This window comes from Pagrus major, chromosome 5 (genome assembly GCF_040436345.1).
Source record: "Pagrus major chromosome 5, Pma_NU_1.0".
NCBI lineage: Eukaryota > Metazoa > Chordata > Actinopteri > Spariformes > Sparidae > Pagrus > Pagrus major.
In genome coordinates this window covers 35,124,734-35,143,642 of record NC_133219.1, presented here as the reverse complement: position 1 = coordinate 35,143,642, position 18,909 = coordinate 35,124,734, and the positions used below count along the sequence as shown (strand labels likewise).

Here is an 18,909-nt window from a genome sequence, read left to right as displayed (position 1 = left end):
GACAGCTCCAGGAACATCCAAAAATAAATTATTAAATCTTTGAAAAAACCTTTTGCTTTTCTGGTTTTTAAGCTTCCGGAGTTGAAATTGGCAGCGGGTATGATCGACGTCTGCTGGCACACGAGTATCATTTCCTTTATACATAACGGTAGGTGGAGTTCATGTATACTACCTGCCAAAACAACTTGGCGATCAGAGAGTATTTCATTATTGTAGTATCTAGTGTATAATTAGGACATAGCTGTATTGTTTGGAGTTCGGAAAAACTCATTTAAACCATGGCAGTGTGACGAATATAAATGTTTCCTCTTATACAGCTCATAATACCCCATAGTAACTTCTGTAATGAGCGCTGATTATATTAAATATACAGTTTAGTGTGATGGTGCCAACAGTCCTCTGACTTGACAGCTTGTCATAACTCTTCATGATGGATGTGCCTCAGTCTGACTGCCATCATTATATCAGCCTCAGTGTCATGACACAGGCTTTTGGTGGATAGTGAATTATGCATGGATGGTGTGCTGCATGTCCCTTTTTGGCAAAATGTGCACCCAGAAGCATCAACAAGACAGTGACACACACACACACACACACACACACAGCACATTGTTGTTGCTCTGGGTAGACTTGAGTGCCTTTCCTTCTTTCCTCTCTTGCAGACAGCAGCTGTTCAGTTGACTGCAGGAAGTGAGAGAGGACATGAGGACAGGGGATAAAGAAGGAAGGAAGAAGAAGAAGAGGTGAAGTAGAGCAGATAAGATCACTGAATGATGGGAAGAAGAAAAGTTAATGACGTTAAAGAACCGATGGAGGACGCAGTTAATCACTTCAACTGAACCTCAACTGATGTCGAGTGCGTGTGTGCGCGCGCGCGTGTGTGTGTGTGTGTGTACACTTGCTGCAGCAGCCCATACATCAGTGAACAGAGGCAGGGGTTTAGTATCAGCAGGGTCTCGAGGGGAAATCAAAGCATCTGCTCTATTCAGCACAGACTGAAGCACCACCAAACATCAATACCACCCCGCCCCTCCCTCACACACACACACACACACACACACGCACACACACACACACACACACACACACACACACACACACACACACACACACACACGCTGAACACACTCTTCCTCCACCTCTCTTCCTCTTATATGTGGACACATACTGTATATATACCTTAACTTTATACTTTATTTCACCCCACTTTTAGCCTCATTTTTAAACTGGCTTCTCTCTTTCTGCCCTCATGTCATTTATCTTTAACTTGCAATGAGAAGCTTTACATTTTGATATTGTTACAACAGCACAAATAATGTAATGTAACACCAGTTTAAAAAATATATATACAACAAATTAAAAACACAAATACTATCAGGGAATGTGTGTTAGTAATTGTAAATTGAAATAAACAGGGTTTAGTGGTTTCTTTAAAAAAAAAAAGGGGGGGGGGGGGGGGGGGGTTTTGTAGTGATTTACCAACCAATAGGATACAGTGAAAGACTGATAAAGCCCTGTATACTTACTGTAGCTCAGCGTTAAACTTGCATGTTGACTTTTATGATAAAAGTGACAAAACACCAAAGTAAAAGCAGCTTTTAACCACAAAATTTCACCGAATTCAACTACAAAATATGACTAAATAGTGCTCCCCGTGGGTCAAGCAGGTGTTACTCACCGTGTCGTTGCTCAGTGTCTCTGCCCGGTGTCCTCACCGGTGTCGCTGCTCAGACACCCACCGCCACTCAGCGAGCTCTCTGATGGAGTTACGTCATCACGCACAGCTGGAGAGAGGGTCAGGTCATTTCACCTGATTGTGAAGTGTGTGAACGCACTTATGAGTGTGAGGAGGAAATGAGAACATTTTTATATTCAGGAATGAAATATAATATTAAGCATAATGTCCTTATTTTGATTCATAAATATCCACCACCTCCAGATACTGTGATACAAGGCCGTAACCATGGAGTCAACACTGGGGGGGACCAACCCTGCCCTTCCACCCCCCACCCAGGGAAAAAAAATCTGAATATTGGGATGTCCCCCTCAGTATGGTAATGATGGCCTTGCTGTAATACAATTGAAACCTCTTGCTTACAGTCTACTACTTGCTTGTCATTTAGCAGTCGCATCCGTCCATATAAAGGCTGAGGAGTGTCCTTCCAGGTATGACTGACATCAGAGACCAGTTATGCTCGTTAACTGGTTTAATATGCATCTCCAGTTTCAGTTGGGAGCAGCTTTGGTTTAACTGGACGCGCTTTCCAACGTGGTGATGTCATCTCTCTCTCTCATCCACTCATACAGGTAGCCTACCTGTGTGTCTGTCATCAGCTTCATTTTTTACATGAGGCACACAGTAGACTCTCCTGCCCTTCAGCCAAAGCTCTTACAAAAACACAATGACACTGTATGATAACATGATCATTATATATGATATCTTCTAACTTCTCTAAGATGGGAATATTTTGAAAGAAAGAAAGAAGCTGCACACCACATTAGTGAATTCACAGGAGGGGAATATGATTAACTACATCCCCCTAGTGGCTGTTTCCTGTCATTGCATGTGAAATAACCACACTTCAACATGCATACTGCTCATTCATTGTGAATATGGTGCGTTATACCAGACAGGGATCGTCTTAATGTAGTGGTCTTGAGCCAGTGTTTGCTCTCTCATAACAGATGTTTCCATGGCAGACGTTTATAGCAGCACATGTGTATTTGTGAACATTAATTAGAAAGACCTCCACCAAAGTCCCAGCAATCCCTTTGATTAGCATCACATTGTACTCACTCGTAGATACCAGACATCTAAATATGCCATTTTTTTCCATCAAGGTCCCTGAGAAATGAATAACATCAATAAATGTTGAAAAACGAAAAATCTCATGTTAGAGAAAGTAATAAAGTATTCCCTGGATCTGCATCCCAAAAGTAATGGGGTCTATTCTAGGCCGAGATCCATCCTCCATGCAAGTTTCATGCAAATCCTTTCAGTAGTTTTTGTGTAATCCTGCTGACAAACCAACCAACAAACAAACAAATGGACACAGGTGAAGACATAACCTCCTTGCCAGAGGTAATAAAGGCTCCTTCAGATGGCCACCATGTGAAATATCAGAGACCTGGAACAGTTATACTGGGATGTATCCATTATAAATGTCTGTATTTACACCTTTGCGTTCTTATAAATGTATATTTATTACCAGCAACATGTGCTATACATGACATACTGTCATGGATGTGCTATAGCACAATGTGTACAAAGTTATTTGTAGAACTATATTTTGCAGCAATGCTGGTGTGCATTTTAAGGGTTCATTCACAGTGCCTCTCCTCAGCTGGCGACAAATATCTGATGCAGAAACTGATTTCATAAACTTTACCGTACCTGCAGGAGGAATGTCTCCTGCAGGTATGCAGTGCATGAGAAGCAGTGCATGAAACAAACAGCAAGCAAATGAATCGTAAACATCAGTTGTGCATGAAAAACACAATACACAATCAGCCCACAACATGGAAACACATTATAAAACTTAGATTAAGAGTTAAAAGTAAGTTTTTTATTTAGTAGAATTATTTTTAATAGGCGATTTAAAATGCTTCGTTTCACTTGTAAAACAGTGGAAACTCAAACGCTTTCAGCTGAAGTAACTGAAGGGCAATGACCTTTTTGTGCCAGTAGATGGCAGTAGCAGCTTTACTGTGTTCATTTGGCTCAGTCTGAACTCATAACAGTAAAGATAGTAGCCAGAAGGAAGCCTGTATTAATCTAACACTGTTGCTTTTTGCTGAATTTGCAGGTGGGATAAAGGCAACTACTGTATGTGAAATTTAATTTGTGGTGCCATGTTTTTATGTTTATGTCAGAAAATAAGGGGGACTAACTAATGCTAGCTTCCAAAGCTAATCTGTCAGTAGGGACCTGGCCTTTACAGCCGTAGTGTTCCCATGCAAGATGTTATACAGATAAATGTCACATGCTGTTGCAGATAAGCAGTGTTTTGTTAATTACTTTGATGCACATTTCATGCTGCGTATTGATAACTATTCTATTGTATGACAAGTTATATTTACGTTGTGTAATGAATAATTTTGGTACCTGTATCAGAGTTTAACCCCGTCGAAAAGCCGACAAGGAAGCCCATAACAAACATGTTGCCAAAGATTTTCTTTGTTTTTTTCTTCAGTACTGAAGCAAATCTGTAGAAAGTCACAAATATTGAAAACAGGCAGCCTTAGTCTCATGGTGAGATATAATCTAAAAAAAACATGGTGCATCCAGTGCGAGTGAAACCGAGAAACTGAAGGAGGAAAAAGATTAATGATGTCAAGGTCACAATTTAGTGACTGCTAAAACACAAACAGTATTGTCACCTTTTAACTGTTTAATTCAACATATATTAAAATAATAATTCTGAAAATATAAACAGAAATAACACACAGCACTTAAGATGGTTTAATACAAAAAAAAAATTATATAAGTGACCTTCAATGAGCCCTGTGAGGATGTTATTCTTACTCTTCCCTGCTTGTCCATCGGGCATTTACAGTCCAGAATTAGCAGCACCAAATGTCAGTCACTGATGATGGTTCAATGTTTCATCTTCAGGCTCATACTCATACATCCTTCATACTCCTCTCATACCTTCTTTAATATTGGTCTTCTGCTAAGAAAAACTATATAGTTCACTGTATTACTACATATCATTAATCATTTAAATACAATTTCAGGCCAGAAGCTTTTTGGCTGTTTTCTCCATGAAGACAAAAAAAAAAGAGTAGATTGCCAAATAATCTATTTTAGTACACAATCGTTTATTGTCAAGTGTGGGACTCAGACTGTTACTGAATTGTTTGATGTGGAATAGCCATACCTTTACATTAACCACAGTTAAAGGACACGTTCACCCAAAAACGAAAAATCCAGTCATTACTCAACCCCAAGCCAATGGAAAGTTTTGTTCTCAACAAAACATTTCTGGAGCTTCAAAACAAATGGATAAGGACTTGTTTCAAAATGTAAAAAATAAAAACTTTAAATGGCTCCATACAGCTTGTCAAGTGTTATCCCAAGTCACCGGATGCCCCAAGGTCCCAAACTGATTTGAAAAGGTCAGCAGGAGCAGAAAAGCAGAGAAGAATAATTCAACAAATGTTGGCATCGAAAAGGGCTAAAATGTCACCTAACATAATCTTTGCAGTCAGTGTAATCATGTGTTCTTGTCTTTGATTGATGAAAATGTGCCCAAGGGTGAATTCACAATGTTTAATCAGCACATGAACCAACATGAAATAGTGCCACACCAACAGTTCCTCACCATTATTACTCCATATTGTTTGTAATTAAAAAAACAAAAAAAACAATAGATGCACGAGTATCAAATGTTAAAACACAAATGATACAGACATTACACCAAATTTGGATGAAGTCAGGATGCCACATTGGCCCTTTTGCAAAAGAGCTACCTTTGTACTTGCAGTAATGACCACTGTGCACTGCAAATTACTCTTACAGGAACAATTAGCCATTTAGCAACAAGAGGAGTTTCCATTCGTTGACTGGAGGGATTCTGTTATATGTCAGATTTTTTTGAAAAGTGCAATAAATTCACCATCTAAACAAAAAAACAAAAAAAAACACCTCACAGTCTTTAGTAAACATCTTTGGTCTATGTGCACACGCTCACTCAGATCACTGGCAACAACACCGTAGTATTCACAAGCAACAAAAATAGAACAATAAGTCTTTTTTTTATGTGTACAGGAGTAGCTGAAGGGGACAAAGCACAGTGTCAACATACTGAGCAAGACGTAATAAAAGTCACCACAGAGGAAATGTAAAAAGTTCATTGTGTTCATTGAGACACACTTGACCATGTCTCTCTTTTTCATTATAGTACTGTCTGGGGAGGTCCACACTGCCTAAAGGAACTACTATCACAAGACAAGAAGATAATATACAGAATATACTTGCACATCCTCTCAACCTAAAGTTATTGCTTTGCTTTTGACCCGAAGAGTTGTTAGAGCAGTTCTTTTGTGACATCAAGACTTCAAATCTTGCTTCTTTTTGCCATTTTGCAGGGAACGGTTTACCCAAAATGAAAATCCAGTCATTATCTACTCACATTTTGTAGTCGCAAAACATCGTTGCAGCATTCTTCTAAACAACTGAAGTAGATGGGGACTAAAAAAATAAAATTAAAATGTCTCCAGAAGCTGTGAGATCCTAAATTGATTTGAAAAGACCTTACTTGCACCCTCGACATGTGGTTGACGTGTGCGCTAACATGTTTAGCTTAGCAGCTACGGTACAGTAAAGATTTCGGCTCAAAAAATAGTATAAATAATGTCTTTTAAAATCAATTTAGGATCTCTGGGCATCGTACAAGCTGTATGGCACCATTTCCTGTTCCTTTGGGTTGTTTTATTTACATTTTAAAACAAGTCCCCATCTACTTCAGTTGTTTAGAAGAATGCTGCACCACTGTTATCCCGTGAAGCTCCAGAAATGTTTTGTGGAGTATGAAATTTCACCCCACTTTCCATCAGCATTAGGGTGAGTAGATAATAATTGTATTTTAAATTTTGGGGTGAACTTTTCCTTTAACAATATTCCTTACTTGTTGACAATTTTTTTTACACATATAAACTTTTAAAGAGAAAGCAGAAGAGCATTATCCCCAACTTATCTGATCTAATATCAGCCCTCTCTTCGGTCTCCAGCAGAGAATTCATGAAGGTGTAAATTAGCTAAAACAGTTTGGCTCACACCTTTACATCACAGTTTCATGGACTTTAGCGTAAATAGCTAAACTAAGAATACAGTCTGTCAAGGTTGGGCCCACCGCTCATGAAAATATGTTGTTGCACTTGACATTTCTTTTTGTTAGGGATCTAATAAAAAATATGCTGCAGCTCATGCTCCCCCTCAGGCCATCTTTGTCCCCGCCAAAGTCTGACAAACACACTGCAAACTGCATACCAAAACCAGGTCATGTTGTTTCATTTGCCACACCAACTTTTCTTCTGCACTCCAGTTTTCTAAGCAACAGAGTGGCATGACTTTAAAATAAAGTTCTATATCCAAAACCAGTCTGGGCCTGTGGAGTAGAGTGCGTTGTGCTCTGTGGTCCGACAGTATAATAAATAATATTCAGTGAGTACAGTACAGTACAGGTGGTGTTCATTGTCCAGCATGTCCAGCTGGTCAAGCGAGCAGCTCCACTGCCTCAAAGACTTCTGATGAGAAGTTCAGGCTGACAAAAACATTGTTCTCCATCGACTCAATGCTGTCCTCCAAGCAGACGCTGTCATGGCTGATGAGGCTGCTTTCAGACGTGGGACTGATGACGATTATGCGCGGCACACCCTGAGGCGACCTGGGATCGGCGGATGGGATTTTTCCAAAGTTCAGGGAATCAAAAGAGTCGCTCCTGTGGCCACTCAGCTTGTTACTGAGCCCACCTTTCTTCTCCCGTGCGTCTGACATCTCATTGGTCAGACTCTGGCTGCGCTTCCTGGTAAGAACTAGCAAGGGGAGAGTGGCGATGGTGAGAGAGCTGGAGACCAGTTCATTCTCACAGGCGCACGGTGATTCATTCATGGTAGATGGATGCTGGCAACGTAAAAAGTAAAAAAATAAAAAAAATAAAGACACAGAAACACAAAAAGGAACAAACCACAAACTCACAAAGCATGCAGGCAAATAAAAGTAGCGTGATCCAAAGACCTCTAAGCACACATGGAAAATACATTTTTTATATTTTTTCTCACCTTCTCTGATGTGTGCGTCTTGGTATTCCTCCGCTCCAAGCGTTTCTTACGGGACATGCCTCTGTAAGACTGACTGTACGCCGACATGCTCCTGAAGGAATCAGCTGACTTCCTGCCCAGAGGTTCCATCTCTACATCCTTAAATACCTGCAGGGCAGAACAGAGCTAATGTGAGCTGAACTGACCTCAACCAAAGAAATAATCCGGTATGAACTCACTTTACATTTTCATACATGCATTGTGTGATGTTATCAAGAAGGTTGACATTTTCTTTTTATGTCTTACAATCCTGCTTTGACAGCAAGAGCTCAAATGACAGGAAAGAGGGTAGAGAGAGGGGAAACATATAGAGATGGACTGTTGTTCTACAAGGTGTTAGCATTCCACCAGGTGAGCCATATTTTGTCACTTCTGTGACGATCCCCTGCACAGAGGCACTATTATTGTGTCCCTGCCTGTCCGTCCTCGCTGTTCTGGTCGTTTTGTGTCGCAGGTGCTGAATGGAGGGTCGTCAGCTTATGAGCTACACCTGGGCCCAGTATGCTCAACTAATAAATTGTTCCGCATCCTGTCTCTGTCTGTGCCGCGCTGACAAAATGCAGCCTTCTGCTAGCTCTATTTTTTGTTACATTAGTTGATTTATGTTGTTTTTCTTCCTCTTTTCTTCGACTTTTTAGCTTTAAGTTCAGGAGCAGGACCACACCTCCATCACTCCCCTTCCTGTCATGTGCCGATACAAACCTCACCGCGCTTCATGTCTGCCTTTCTCTTTTCCCGTGCCCCATCCTCCCCTTCTTCTGTCTTTCTCTCTCTTTCTTATCGGGGGTCTGCCAGCCCGGGAGCTGCCGTTGATCCCTAAAGAAGTCTTCCCCACACCGCAGCCGCTCAAGACTTCATCAACATTGTACTCATATTCCACCTCAATAAACCATAACGTACATCTCACTGACGGTGTTGTCCTTGCCCGTGAAACACAGCATACATCACGTTTTACTCTATGTCGTGTTTGTGCTGTGACAACGACTTTGTAGTTGCCATTTTTTCACTTCCACTCAGTTGATTTCATGCTTGATAAAAGTCTTTGCGAGCATGAGGAGGGAGCCGACTGCTGCTGTCTCTTTTAAAGTGCCCTGATCTGATGTAACAGCTGCTGTAGTTGCTTGTGTTCAAGTTCACAGGCTCTCCAGACAAACATCTGTTTGATGCGGGCGTGCATGTTTTCCTGAGCAAATGCACCGGGACGCACTTAGATTGCAAGTCTGGAAAACCGACTCAGAAATAACGCCTTCTGAATTGCACTGGCATGCAGCTTTTGAGCCGGGCTGTGACAGTCGATTCTCCTTTTGCAATATACTAGGCCGAACCAAAGCACATATATTGAACACATATATTGAACACAGGGATTTTAGAGCATGGTACAAATGATCAGTTGTAAGTAATGTAAGTGCATAATGTTGGAACATTTCACTTTAAAGTCAACCATCTGTGCTAAATGCAAAAGTTGAAGAAAAAAAAAACAAATCAAAGATAAATACATGGGAAATAAATATTACAAAACATCTGAATAAAGATCAGGTTTTTATTCATATAAGCAAATTAGATCATTTATAAAGAAGATAAAATAAAAATATGTATGTTTCTTTACAGATTTATGTAAAGAGACTTTAAAGAGTCTTATAGAGTAAGAAAATACAGTTGAAAATATTACCATGTCACTGGAAGCTGTAATAAAGTGAGTCCTCGATGCCGTGGACTGTCTGCTAATGATGGAGTCCCTGAAAGACGACTCACTAATGGAGGAGGAGATGCATTCCTTTCGAGGAGCGGGAGACAGGAAGCGAAGGCAGGGGATATTCTCTGCCAGAGTCATCCTAATGAAGTACACAACAACAGACAAACAGGGACAGACCTCATTTTTTAATTATTTAAACTTGGATGTGATGAACGATGACTCCCAGGACTAAACGATGGAATGACGCTGATTTGAATAATTTACCTGTATTTGTTGTGGATGATGGCATAGATGAAAGGGTTGTAGATGGTGGAGGCTTTTGCTATGATTGCAGGGACAGCCTTGGAGTATGGCGACAGGATGTTGGCGTGCCTGAATGAGACAGAATAATGCAAATCAAAACTTTCGTCATGTTCATCTTGTAGAGTGACAACACCTCGTCCCCCTTCACGACTCAAAGTTCCATTTATATTTCTCTATATTTTGTAACATAACGCGGGGGCATATTAGGTCAGGGATAAGCCAAAATGTGCCAGCTGTCACAGATGGGTGGTTAAGTCCATCTGATCATGTGGGTGTGTGCAAAGCTACCTTTTCCCCTGTGAACGAGCGGGGAAAAGATGTGATTTCAAAATTACGTAACTACACCCCATCCTACTGTTTCTCCCAGAAGAGACATGTGGTTTAGTAAATGTTGTGATACGCAGAGGACATCTGAGCAACTTCACCGTCTGTTGTATGTCACTTATCCAGCGATCTGTGGCCTCTAAAGTTATATAAGACACATTAAGCACCATTTTGGGGAGATTTTTATCCACATTGCCCGCACAGCCGTCAACAAAAAGCCTATGGTATTTTTAAATTAGATTTTGTGTTATTGCAGAAAATAAGCTCTGTTTACCTAAACATTATGTTCAGCAAGGTAATCTTCACAAATGTATATTGTAGTCTTCAACGTCACCAACACTCAGCACACTTCCTACTACACTATACTATACACACTTAAATTGATAAATCCATAAACTGAAGTTAGAGTTAGAATAGTCTGACATAACCAAATCTTTCTCCAAAGCACTGTGTCAGCGCTGGAGAAAGGTCTGGCTGCACCAATTTTCATTCTGGTATCACTATCGTCTTGGACGGTGCCCCTGCAAAGTAGCATCAGTGGAAACTTGGCTTGCATACTATATGGGGAGGCGAGCCCTGGCATTAAAATGACTAAATCCCAGCAAAAGAAAAGGCAACAGCTGTTAGCTTGTTTACGTTTGTGCCGTAAGCTAACAGGATAAGAGTTGTTTGACATTTGTAGTGTGTAGGTTGCTGTAGCTTGGTGTGTGCTTTGGAGATTTTGAAAAGCAGCACACACAGATAGCAGATGGAAGTGGGGAAAAGGAGCCCAATGACAGGCTTTATACAAACAGTCTACATGTGGTTAGACTAGAGTTAGAATAGCTGGCAACTAAAAGCCACTTATAGAGACTGACAAGTGAGTTGATGTGTCTCTGTGTTCGGTGTAATGTAAAATGTCCTCAACAACATTGTCCATACCATGACTTCTACAACAATGGGTCCCAACATAGCATGGATGCTATTATAGATAGAACATCTACAAGATAAAAAATGCTATCTAAAAATGTATCATCACTCTGAAAGTAGAGCATCTATTTATCTATGAAATCAGTCTTACCCGGCCCAGGAAATCAGTGTGACACAGGCGTATGGTGACCAGGAGAGGACATAAACCACAATGACAACAAAGGCGATCTTTGCCAACTTCCACTCGCTTCTGATGGACTTCTGCTGGATCAGGGTGGATTTCCTCACCTGAGTCCCCAGACGTTCCACTTCCCTGCAGGTGGAGCAGGACGGAGGGGGCAGTTAAAGAGAGAGCTAGACTACAAAACTAATTTAAGGTTGTTCATGTGATACTGGAGTGTTGAGCTACTGATTTTGACGGTGGTGAAGGTAGCTGAAGTCTAGTAGTGGAGTTGTATCATTAGAACAATCACTTTTGTCTAAAACAGCACTACCCTACGGCAGACAGACGCAGATGTGTCTCTTTCCTGAGATGCAGTTTGTTCCTGCATCCAAACATACATAAAGTTGCTAACCATATTTGATCTTTTGAGGGAAAAACACATACTATATAGAGATAGTCTTTTTTCAGATTGTTGAGAAAGTTTTTCTGAGTGTTGAGAAACACCAGAAAAAAAGAGAAAGCAAATCATACACAATTTATATCTGGCTTTTCTTTGATAGGGGAATTTTTGAATTCTTGAAGTGTTATCCAAACTCATATATATTTCATGTATCTCCACCGACACAAGCACAAAGTCACTGACAAGTTGAAGTACCTGCTAGTCTTCCGAATAGCCAGAAACATGAACAGATAGCAGTAAAAGATGATTCCCAGTGGAATGAAGAAGACAAAACAGCACAGCATCATCGTGTAGCTCCTATTGGCCAGTGTGTACGTGACATAATCCCATGTACAAGATGTCATCAGGCCTTCGGGGATATAGGAGCCTAAAAGGAGAAAAGATCAAACAACATACAGTCTTTTAGCCCACAGGAAGTAGATGGCTCTGCATGCTGTCTGACATGAGACTTTGTGGTTGTTTTGATGTAATATCTGTGGAACAGAAGATTAAGATCAAAGGTGAACTTTTGAACAGGATGAATAGAGATAAGTTAGATTAATCCCTGCATCAGTTTTTCTATAGTTGGGAGCCAAGTACAGGTCATGTGAATGTTTGTGTTTGACTCTGTCCAGTATTTATGAGCTGCACTTCTGTGGCATGTGAAAGGGGATAAATAAGAAAGGAAACTCACTCCAGCCAACTAGAGGAGCAAGACTCCAAGCCAAAGAGTAGAGCCAGACCATGAGGATGGCCAGAGTGGTCCTTCTTTTGGAGCTCCTGTGTATGGCCTGCAGAGGTTTGGTGATAACAACATAGCGGTCGATAGAGATGGCCAGGAGGTTTATCATGGAGGTGATGCCAAACAAGGCGCCGCAGAACGCATACATCTTACATCCTACAGGGAAGAAACGCATACAAACATGTAACTGAACAGCAACATGATGTTTTTGATTTAAGGGTATAGGCTCTGTTTTTGAGTGTACTGTATTAGAAAGCAAAGAAGATAATTACCCATCTCTCCAAACACCCACTCCTTGTAGAGACAGTTGATGAAGAAGATGGGCGACTGCGTGAAAGCCATGAGGAAGTCACTAACCGCCAAGTTCACGATGAAGTAGTTTGGGAGGTTACGAAGCTTCTTGTTACTGCAAAGACACACAGGGAAAGGGAGGGAAGTGTTATGGTCAGTGTGAAAACTATGCTAGTGCTCAACACTGGAGTCCCCCAGGGCTGTGTGCTCAGCCCCCTCCTGTTCACACAATACACCCATGACTGCAATCCCAGACATCAAGAGGACTCTGTTGTGAGCTATCTGGATGACGCCACCATCATCGGCCACATTATAAACATTGATGAGAGTTCATGTCCGGAGGAAACCAACAATCCTGCAGAGTGTTGCACAGAGAACAATCTACTGCTCAACTTCGGCAAAACCAAGGAGCTGATTGTTAATTTTGGAAAAAAGGAGGCAAAGACACATCTTCTACATCAGTGGAGCAGGTAGACACTTTTAGGTTTCTGGGAATCAACATCACACAATCAACATCATTGTTTTCACACATCACAACCCTGGTATAAAAAAAACACAGAAAACTTCTTTAGGAAACTTAAGAATTCCAGAGCCAAACTTCTACAAAGGAGAGATAGAAAGCATCCTGAATGGAAACATCACTAAGTGGCACTGATATGTTGATAGGACAGTGAGGTATTATAAACTGTGTAATGATCATTGATCTGAGCTATTGTCTGACTACATTTTTGTGACTGTCAGTTTAATAAGCAAGTTCCTTTTGTTGTAGAGATTTTGATTATAGTCCTACCAAAACTAATAAGACATCAGTTAACTCTCTACGTTAAAAGTCTTTCAAACATGTTTTCTTGCATATGAGCCTAATGAGGTAAAATGTAGGTGTTTTTTTTTTTTTAATTCTCATCAGGACTAAGCAGCACTGACACTCTAACAAGAAGAAATGAGGCAGCCTCCATTTTATAAGTTTTATAATTCAACAAATACACAACATGATTGTGATCAGTAATGTGATCATATGAGTTCCGTTCCACTTGTACGGCTCATCTTGTTTGAATGTTGGACTTAAATTATCAGCATTAATCAGAGACAAGCTCTTTTCTGCACTGGTCAACTCTGTATGAACCTGCGTTCATACCAGCTTGATTAAGCAGCGTATTGACCTGCTGTCTGCCTCCACGGCTCTTTATTGATTTAACTGTGTTTCTGTGTCTCCTGAATTAAAAGTATCTGCTCCCTGATTTAAGACCACACAATCAGTGTTCGGTGAATATGTTTGTGTCCGTTTTTGAACATTATTGTGTGTTCGTCTTGTTATATCACTGCTGGTCTGCTGTATCAATATGTGTGTGAGACCAAGTGTCTGTACGTGTGTGTGCAGATTACAACATCAATCACTTAATTCCTAGAAAATCATCATTATCAGGTGTCATCTCACTTGAAAAACAATTATATTCCCCCACGCTTTCACTCACTCTGCGTGTGTGCGTGTTGTTGTCTGTGTGTGTGTTTGAGTGTGACTGAATGTTCTTGGAACCCATAACGTCATGTACATTTCTGATTCAGTAAACAGAATTATCAGCACAACACAATGGAGAACCCATCTAATCTATGTACAGTGATGGGCAGATGGAATATTAAAGCCCTTGACAATCCCCAGAACACAAACACTCACATACACACACTTTCTATCTCTGACCCAGTTTTTGTGACACAGTAAACCTCAGTAGGACAATAAGAGGTCAATGCTAGTCCAAATTACACAACACATAAAGCACATATGCCCACCTTGACTTGTCAAAGAAAGTAAAGCCACTCACCTTGAAGAATGAAGCACATTTTAAAAAAGATTTAATTTTGATTTTACTTGTTTCATGTGAACCTAAATGGATGGTACTTTTAATTTATCATGAAATGCACAATACCTTTATCGAGCTTTTAGTCATAACTGTTTGTTTCAATTGTTTTTGCTTATAAATAATTACAATTTGTATCCTACAGATAGCTGTTGTTTTGGCTATATACGTCAGAGGAATTTTTTTAACTCATTACAAGACAGCAGTAAGTGTTACCACACTGTCCTGAGCCCACTGTCCTGAGCCCAAACCATAGAGTACTAAAGTCGTTTAAAACAGCCCAGTTGCCAGAATATAATGTTGGCCAGTTTATGTTTCTGCAAACCACAAATACGGTGCATCCCGTATTCATCCCCTTGGATGTGTTCCCCTTTTATTGCTTTTATAAATGGAATCAAGGTCAATATACAAAAAAATATACAAAACAAAACATTTACAAAAAAAACTCTTTAATGTTAAAGTGAAAACAAAATAATGTCAATTAATTAAAAATATATAATGTAGAATAAGTATTCACGCCCTTTAAAGTAAGTGACCTAATTCCTAGGTCCGACCAATTGGTGCTAGTAGTCTCACAATTAGTGAAATGGAAATCACCTGAGTGCAGTGAATGTGTCTCAACTGATTGTAGTATAAAGACACCTGTCTGGAAGGTCTAGTTGGTTAATCAGTATTACTGGCTACAATTACACTATGAAGATAAAAGAACACTCCAAGCAACATTGTGAAAAGGTTAATGAAAAGTATAAGTCAGGGGATGGATACAAAAACTTTTCCAAGAAGGAAGGAATATGGCACATGTGTAAATCTGCCTAAAGCAGGCCGTCCTCACAAACTAAGTGACCGTACAAGAAGGGGTCTACTGAGGGAGGCCATCAAGACACCAATGACTACGCTGAAGGAGTTAAAAGCTTCAGCAGCTGAGATGGGAGAGACTCTGCATACAACAACTGTTGTTGTTCATGTCCTGAGGTGGAGGGGATGGCAGTGGCGTGACAGTTGGGTGAAACACCAGACAGGTATGAGACTACTGTTAGATATGGGTTGATATGTGTCCAATGTTTTCAAGTGTGAAACCACAGGACATTTTTAACCAGACATCAGGTCATTTTCCAACCGAATTTGTGGTGATAAAAGCAAAAACATGATCTTTTCCCTGAGCCTGTGTGTTTTTCGTGCCTAAAACTAATCCCGACTCCCTAAAAACTTGATATTTGGACCAGATGGTTTTCCAGGATGCAGCAGTGCACGCTTCAGCAATCTCTGTGACAGTCTCAGCTCTGACTGCAAGATGTTTTTCAATAATTTTGTATTTAACCTCATTAATGTGCATGGAAGGTGGTTTTCTGCCTTGTAAGACTTGTAAGTTTTCTGCTGGAAAACCTTTTGGAAAGGTAGGTCTTTTGGTGATATAGGATAAAAAAAACAGCATTTGTAAATTTGGTTTAGGTAATAAAACTACTTGGTGAGGTCGGTTAGCTTTAGAAAAAAAATAACGTTCTGGATTAAAATAATAAGTCAACGTTCACATGTGGTTTCACATGGGACAGGAGCAGCAAAAATCACCAAAAATAAAATCCTCTCTGTTTGACGTTGTAAGTGACGACAGACCAAATGCGAGCCGACGAGAACACGCATCATGCACACTCTGTGACACGGAGGATGTAAGGCACCGCCCCAGGGTGACATACAAGTTTTTAGGGAGTCCAAAACGTAACCAGAATGTAAGCACAGTATTGTATCTGTGGTATGCAGAAACGCACATTGTGAATATTTATATTCTGGTGACTGCAATGATTTATACTAGGCATACTAAAAGGACAGATTTTTAAGATCGCTTAATATGTTCATTTGGGCAAAAGCATAAATAGATTACCTATGCTCTGGCCTCAGTTGTGATCTTATATCACTCATCACCTTACATCTGCAATAAAGAAGTATTCTGCACCAAACAGTCTGGGAAATTTCCATAATATTAAAAATGGAACAGAATCTATACAGTACCTCATGTCATTTCAAGGACACAGGACAGATTTGTCCAGTGATGGACATTACAATCTACGTTATTGCCATGAAACTCAAATCATCTTTCAGCCGGGAACTTAGATGCAAAGATTAGTCTACTGGTAGAGACCCCCTTTAATCCTCTGGAGAGTAAAAGACATGGCAAAAAAAAAAAAAAAAAAAAAAGACTCACTCCGCAGTAAACTAAAGGCAGCAAAACGAGGCTTTATACATTTCTAACACTCAAAGCCTGCAGCTCACCTAGGCTGCAGATATTGTAGTATGACAGTCTTTCTATCTCTCTCTCCCTGAGATCATAACACCTCTAAGTTATTATAACATCTCCTCAGGGCTCTGATTAAAAGAGACACCCATAATAAAGATGGAAAAGACAGCCTGATGAAACAAAGGACTTGACACACACACACAATGACTCAAAGTAAAAATCTGGGGGAAAGAAAACACCCATACAAACCCACCTGTAGAAGGCGAACATAACCAGTGCATTTCCAGTGATGCCCAGTGTCCCAATGACGAAGATGAACAGGGCGACAATGTAGTGAGCATGGTCAGGCACATCCACCTTGCTGAAGAAGCTGCTCTGGGTGTGTGCTTTCTCCGGCTCCATGCTCTCAGTGGACCACATGGTTCAACACCTCATCAGGACTGCAAACCTGGACCGATGCAGTGGGTTCACCAGTTTGTAATCCACTCTGTTTTGCCAGTGTCGGGCCTTCATGGTCGTATCATTTACAGAAGGGATGCAAGGGAGACGTACAGGATGTTCTTTAGATGGTAATCAATCAAGGTTCACTTTAGTGATTGTCTTTAAGGGTAATCCTTCCCATCATGGACCAGGTCCTCCCAACCAATCCAACCAAGTCCAAATGTCTACTTCTGGAGAAAAAGCTGCAAGAACGAAAAGGGTGATCCATAAAAATGTTACCAAGTTTTTAATGTTACATTATTCAGAAGATATCTGCAATAAAATGGTTTTTTTAAACACTTTTAACAATTCTGTTCCTCTTTTCCTTCTCTGTCCAGCAGTGTTAGAAGCCAGAAGACGTCCACAGCCGTTCACATACTGGTTATCTCCAGATGTTCTTTGGAAGCAACATCCTTTCTGTAATTCCTCTCTGGTCTGCAGTTCAAAAACTTCAGTCTTCAGTCTTCCTCCTTTGGTCTCTAAATATTTCTTGTTTGATACTATCAAGTTGTGGATATTCTCCAGTATATTAAATCCAACACTCGATGCACAGTGTCATTGTCCGTCCACTCAGTGTTAGCCCGCAGCCTCTTCACCCGTCACACCAGCTGTGCACGAAGCTCTGAATCAGTGGCCTGTCTCAGATTATCTTGCCAACTAGAGACTCCAGACCTCTCATCTCTCTCTCTCTCCATGTGTCCCTCCCTCACTGCCCCATGATGCTCCGTGCTGCTCTCTCAACCCTGCCCCCCTTGTCATTCTCTCTCTCTCTCTTCAAACACTCTGCCTTCCTCGCCTCTCCCTCTCTCCCACCCCTGCCCTTCATATAATATGGCCCAGCCCTGAGCTTTAACTACTAGATTCTTATATAACGGACATGATGTTCACTAACACTCCCAGTATTAAAAGCCTTTTTAGCTCAAACATGCATCAGACTTTGTAGACTACGGCGTGCACACAATGATGCATAGGTCACCTTTTATGTCTATTGATTCCTGCCAGTCTTGCATCTCATTACTGCAGACATTTCCTGTGAAACGTCTTGCAGGCATGCAAGCACTCATGCATGTTGCACAAAGACAACACGCACAGACGATTTAAGATCACTCGTGGAGCCAAGGAAACTAATTGGTCTTCCCATTCCCAACTTATACAGCTGATTAAACAGAGCTCTGACTCACACGGCGCACATCATGATCCAGAATAAGACACTCCAGCGTTTCATATAGCTTCCCTTCAGCTGTAGATAGCAGTTAGAGCCAGAATAACAAAAATGTTTGTTCCCTTTGGTTCAAAACACTAAAAGAGTTAAAGGGGCAATATGTAATTCATGCTCAAAACAAGCCGCTTATTATCAGAACGTAAAGAAATAGCATTTTTGACAGAATGATGTCTATGTATCACGTTGCAGAGGTTTCTACACTGACCTCACAACACGCCACCAGTCAATGGGCTGTCAGTCCGAACCGCTAACTGCACTGCTAACTGAGCCAAGCGTGCTAACTCCTGTAGATATATCTGCAATACAATACATAGACATAATGTCAAAAATACTATTTCTTGACATTCTCTTGATGTTAGTTGATATTTGAATGTTATCCACTAAAATTCTTACATATTGCCCCTTTAAATCAAGATAATTTGTTTGTTCACTCAATACC

General features: G+C 40.6%; 1 protein-coding gene across 1 annotated transcript; it reads right to left on the bottom strand.

Annotated features, from left to right (window-relative positions):
* Positions 1-5,258: 5,258 nt before the first annotated feature.
* opn4xb (opsin 4xb) lies at positions 5,259-17,188 on the bottom strand. The gene is made up of 9 exons (XM_073466329.1): positions 17,022-17,188; positions 12,667-12,800; positions 12,347-12,550; positions 11,869-12,040; positions 11,202-11,363; positions 9,779-9,886; positions 9,491-9,653; positions 7,783-7,929; positions 5,259-7,624 (listed from the first exon to the last, which is right to left on the bottom strand). Exons 1-9 carry the CDS (start codon positions 17,186-17,188, stop codon positions 7,217-7,219), a joined length of 1,665 nt encoding a protein of 554 aa, XP_073322430.1. The 3' UTR covers positions 5,259-7,216.
* Between the last annotated feature and the right edge of the window lie 1,721 nt (positions 17,189-18,909).

Bases quoted from the DNA above. Each gene is read 5' to 3' on its own strand.
- opn4xb (XM_073466329.1), bottom strand. From the start codon at position 17,188: ATGTGGTCCACTGAGAGCATGGAGCCGGAGAAAGCACACACCCAGAGC. The intron at 12,801-17,021 runs GTGGGTTTGTAT...GTGTCTTTGCAG, and splicing joins GTTATGTTCGCCTTCTACAG to TAACAAGAAGCTTCGTAACC. The intron at 9,654-9,778 runs GTAAATTATTCA...GTACTTCATTAG, and splicing joins ATCATCCACAACAAATACAG to GATGACTCTGGCAGAGAATA.